Below are 3,602 nucleotides of genomic sequence, written 5' to 3'. Positions count from 1 at the left end.
CACTCTGATTGGATAGCGGGGAAGCCTGTCAGCTTATTGGCCCCGCTGGTCCCGCCCCGCAGCGCAGGGCAGCCTTTAACCTTTAGCCCCAGCGGACGCCAACCACTCAGATCGCTTCTTGTTGGTATGTGTAGCGGCAGTGGCCGCCGGCGGAGCAGTCTGAGCCCGACGATGAGGCCGGGGACAGGAGCCGAACGCGGAGGCCTCATGGTGAGTGAGATGGAGAGCCATCCTTCCTCGCAGGGTCCTGGGGACGGGGAGCGGAGATTGTCCGGCTCAAGCCTCTGCTCCAGTTCTTGGGTTTCTACTGACGGCTTCCTGAGGAGACGGCCCTCGGTAAGGGATCGGTGGGGCAAGGGGAAAGCGGCACAATGAAAAACGGAGTCAGAGAGACAGGAAGCTTTCTCCAAAAGGAGAAGAAGATAAACGTGGACGAAGGAAGAACTCGAGATGGTGGGATGTGTTCTGAGGGAGAGAAAAGAAGGGCAGGGATGCACAAAGGAAAGGATGTGGGACCCTGAAGTTCCCGGTGGGCTTGGCCTAGACAGAAGTGCAGTGAAGGTGCTGTGCCCTGGGCGGGCCCGATTTAGCAGAGAGGGAGGCAGAGACCTAATTTTGTAAGACTTTACAAGTGACTGCCAAAAGTGGTTTTCACTAATAGTGGCGGTGTTCTGCCGGGGAATTAGCAGGAAATAATGAATTACCTGGCTTTAAAACGTGAAACAATGGACACACGGGTAAAGAAAGTAGTCTTTTTAAAGAGCATTGATGTGATGGATGAATTAGTTGTTTGCATCTAGTGTCTACGAATAACAGAACCTCAGTCCTTGAAAATGTGTTTTTGACAGGAGTTTTACCTGTCATAGAGGTTATTTTAGGAAATAATTTATTAGAAGTGGAGTGTCCCTGGTACTCATACTGTTTGTGTATTATAAGGCCAGCTGTCATCTGAACTAATTTGGTAAATGTAGCATTTGAAACTTGAAAATCAGAAGCATGGTAAATTACAATGGCCAGTTGTTTTTTCTATGTAAAGTGGGACAAATTTGTGGTTTTTCAACATAACACTTTTTAAATTAGCATTCAGTGCGCACACGGTAAGCCTAAGCAATTAGTGGCTGATTAAATCCGTGCTTTAAAAAAAGGGGACAAAACTTATGATCCATCTGTTCACTAATGGTCTTAACTTTTTCCATTTTGTTAGGGAACTTGTAAGGTCATTTTATTTTTTTTTTTTATTAAATCATAGCTATGTACATTAATAGTATCATGGGGTACAGTGTTGTTTCTATATATTGCAAGCTCATTTTAAGTGATAGTATATTTCATTTTGTTTAAAACAAGGTGTAAACTAATCCAATAACACATTAATCACTAATTAGACTAATATTATGTTACTTACAGGTAACTGATTTGTTAAAATTATAATTTTGAGAAGCATTTAGTGTCACTTGCTAATCTTTGGACTTCCACTGTTTTTCAGATGGGGCATCCTGGAATGCATTATGCCCCAATGGGAATGCATCCTATGGGTCAGAGAGCGAATATGCCTCCTGTACCTCACGGAATGATGCCACAAATGATGCCTCCTATGGGAGGGCCACCAATGGGACAAGTAAGAATGTTTTTGTTTTATTTTGCATTTATTTTTCTATTTTGCCTTGGGTATTGTGTCAAAATTTCAAAATCTAGGTCAATACTTGTAACTGTTTAAGGATAAGTTTATGCCCAAATAATTTCAAGTAAGTTACATGTTGTGTTATGACTGTAACCAAATTTTGATTGTAATGAAAAAGGTCTTCTCTGTTTAAAAAATTTACTACTTCAACAAAACTAGTGGGGTTTTAAAATTTATTTTAAGAGGAATGTCAGTTAACATTAATGTTTTAAGAGTAAATACTATCAGCTATGGCAACATAACTTTTTTTGGTGGACCATGCAAATGCATAGGAATGTGAAAGTAATGATTGTTTGGGCTTTTGGCTTAGGATGAATTTTATGGCTGAAATATCTTTCTCTTTGTGTATGGTGGATAGGGGTGGGGAGTAACTGTTCTGCAATACTGATTCTTAATAAGACAGTACCAGATAGGTAGGTTGTTTTCTACTTACACTATTTTTTTTATTTTATTTTTTTTAATGCTTATTGCTTCTGCACTCCTGCTTATGAGCTGCCCCTTCCATCTCTAGCATAAATTTTAAATGATATTTTGTAAGAGAGATTTGAATCAAAAGCTTTTAATGCTGACTCAGTGACTTTGGTAGAACTGAGTTTCTAGAGAAATATCCAAGAAAGGTAATAAACAGGTTTAGTTACTGTGAATAATTTTGTGTGCTGTGTTAGGTTCTGTATCAAACAGATCCTTAGATGTCTGGGTTATTTCCATTTAAGTAGCTCTATAATCATCAAATTTAGGCTAACAAAATATTTTGGAAAGCCAATTTCATATGATCTTTTGCTAATTTTGTAGTATTTACTTTGATAACCATTTAAGCTTTGATAGTGTAAAGTTATTGGTGAGACTGCAGTGGAAAAGGAGCTTGCTATGTATCTCTCTCTTTTTAACCTTAAGAGTAGAAGGGCTTAATGTCAGTGGTTTTTCTTCTTTTTTAATTTGGAATATAGCCCTTGATTTTGTGTAAAAATCTATTCCAAGGCACCAGGCCCAAAAGATTCTGCCTGCACAAGTTCTTTAAATGAAGTCTTTTGTTCTGTTACTTTAGAATAACACAAATTTTAAAACTCCCTAGGTGATGGAGAAACAACTCTGATTCCTCTTCTGTTTCTTTCCATCTCTAAGCAGCAAGGAGCTCTTCTTGTTTTCTTGGTAGAGCTGCTCTAACTAGATAATGAGCTTTAAAAATATTTATTCTTTAAATGCTCTGGTTCTTATTTAAAATTAGTTTCTTTCCACAGAAAGATAAAATAAAACAATTTGCTACTGCCAGATGCTTCTCTCTTTTCTGGGGCCTTCTGTTTCCATTGGGCCAGTCAAGGTAAGTTTTGCAAGGGATTGACCTGCTTACCCTTGCTGTAATGGTGCTATTGCAGTACCAGAACCAAGATACCAGCTTGTCATTTCTAGTTTAAAAAAAAATGGCAGATTTTATTTTTTTTAAAGTACTTTTATGTATCTTATTGACATAAGCTGGTCACAGTTTGCTTTATGGCCCTTTCTCTTTAGCTATATCAGTGACCATCTTCCTGTTAAGGTTACTTGCTACTTGGTGCACATCCATTCCAACACTCTGAATTTTGCCTTGTGGTTTTCTTCTACTTTTTCCCTAGGCCAATAATATGCCATGTGCCTTTAAGTATACTTGATTATTGAGATGTTTAGAAGTCTTTCTCCCTGTGATGGCTCCTTCACATGATGTAATGGTGATGTTTTAGTAAGAGTCCAGCTCTGAAGGTCCTAAGACAATCTCAATTGTTTTTCTCAAAATTAGATAATCTGCCTTTTTCCCTTTAACAACTAACAATATGGGATGTAAACCTGGTCAAAGCTAATTCTCATTTTACATGGATAATTGGAATCTTCAAATAATTCAGAAACCTTATTATAGCTCTGTGAACATTCCCTCAAAAATAAAAGTTGCTAA

At 38.3% G+C, this 3,602-nt stretch overlaps 1 protein-coding gene across 5 annotated transcripts in view; it reads left to right on the top strand.

The window, feature by feature from the left end:
- Window positions 1-6: 6 nt before the first annotated feature.
- Window positions 7-3,602, top strand: part of PRPF40A (pre-mRNA processing factor 40 homolog A) — a 51,240-nt gene continuing 47,644 nt past the window's right edge. For 2 of the 5 annotated variants that reach the window (XM_003795939.3, XM_012808996.2), the window contains exons 1-2: window positions 7-210; window positions 1,484-1,615. In XM_003795939.3, coding sequence (XP_003795987.1) covers window positions 127-210; window positions 1,484-1,615 — 216 coding nt within the window. In that variant the 5' untranslated portion in view covers window positions 7-126. Of the gene's footprint in view, window positions 337-1,483; window positions 1,616-3,602 lie in introns of all 5 variants that reach the window. The other 3 variants (XM_012808998.2, XM_012808994.2, XM_023516800.1) reach the window with 3 other exon arrangements.

Source organism: Otolemur garnettii, unplaced genomic scaffold (genome assembly GCF_000181295.1).
Source record: "Otolemur garnettii isolate 467f Iridium unplaced genomic scaffold, OtoGar3 scaffold00098, whole genome shotgun sequence".
NCBI lineage: Eukaryota > Metazoa > Chordata > Mammalia > Primates > Galagidae > Otolemur > Otolemur garnettii.
The sequence above is the reverse complement of the archived record's forward strand: the minus strand, read 5'-3'. Positions and strand labels throughout refer to the sequence as shown.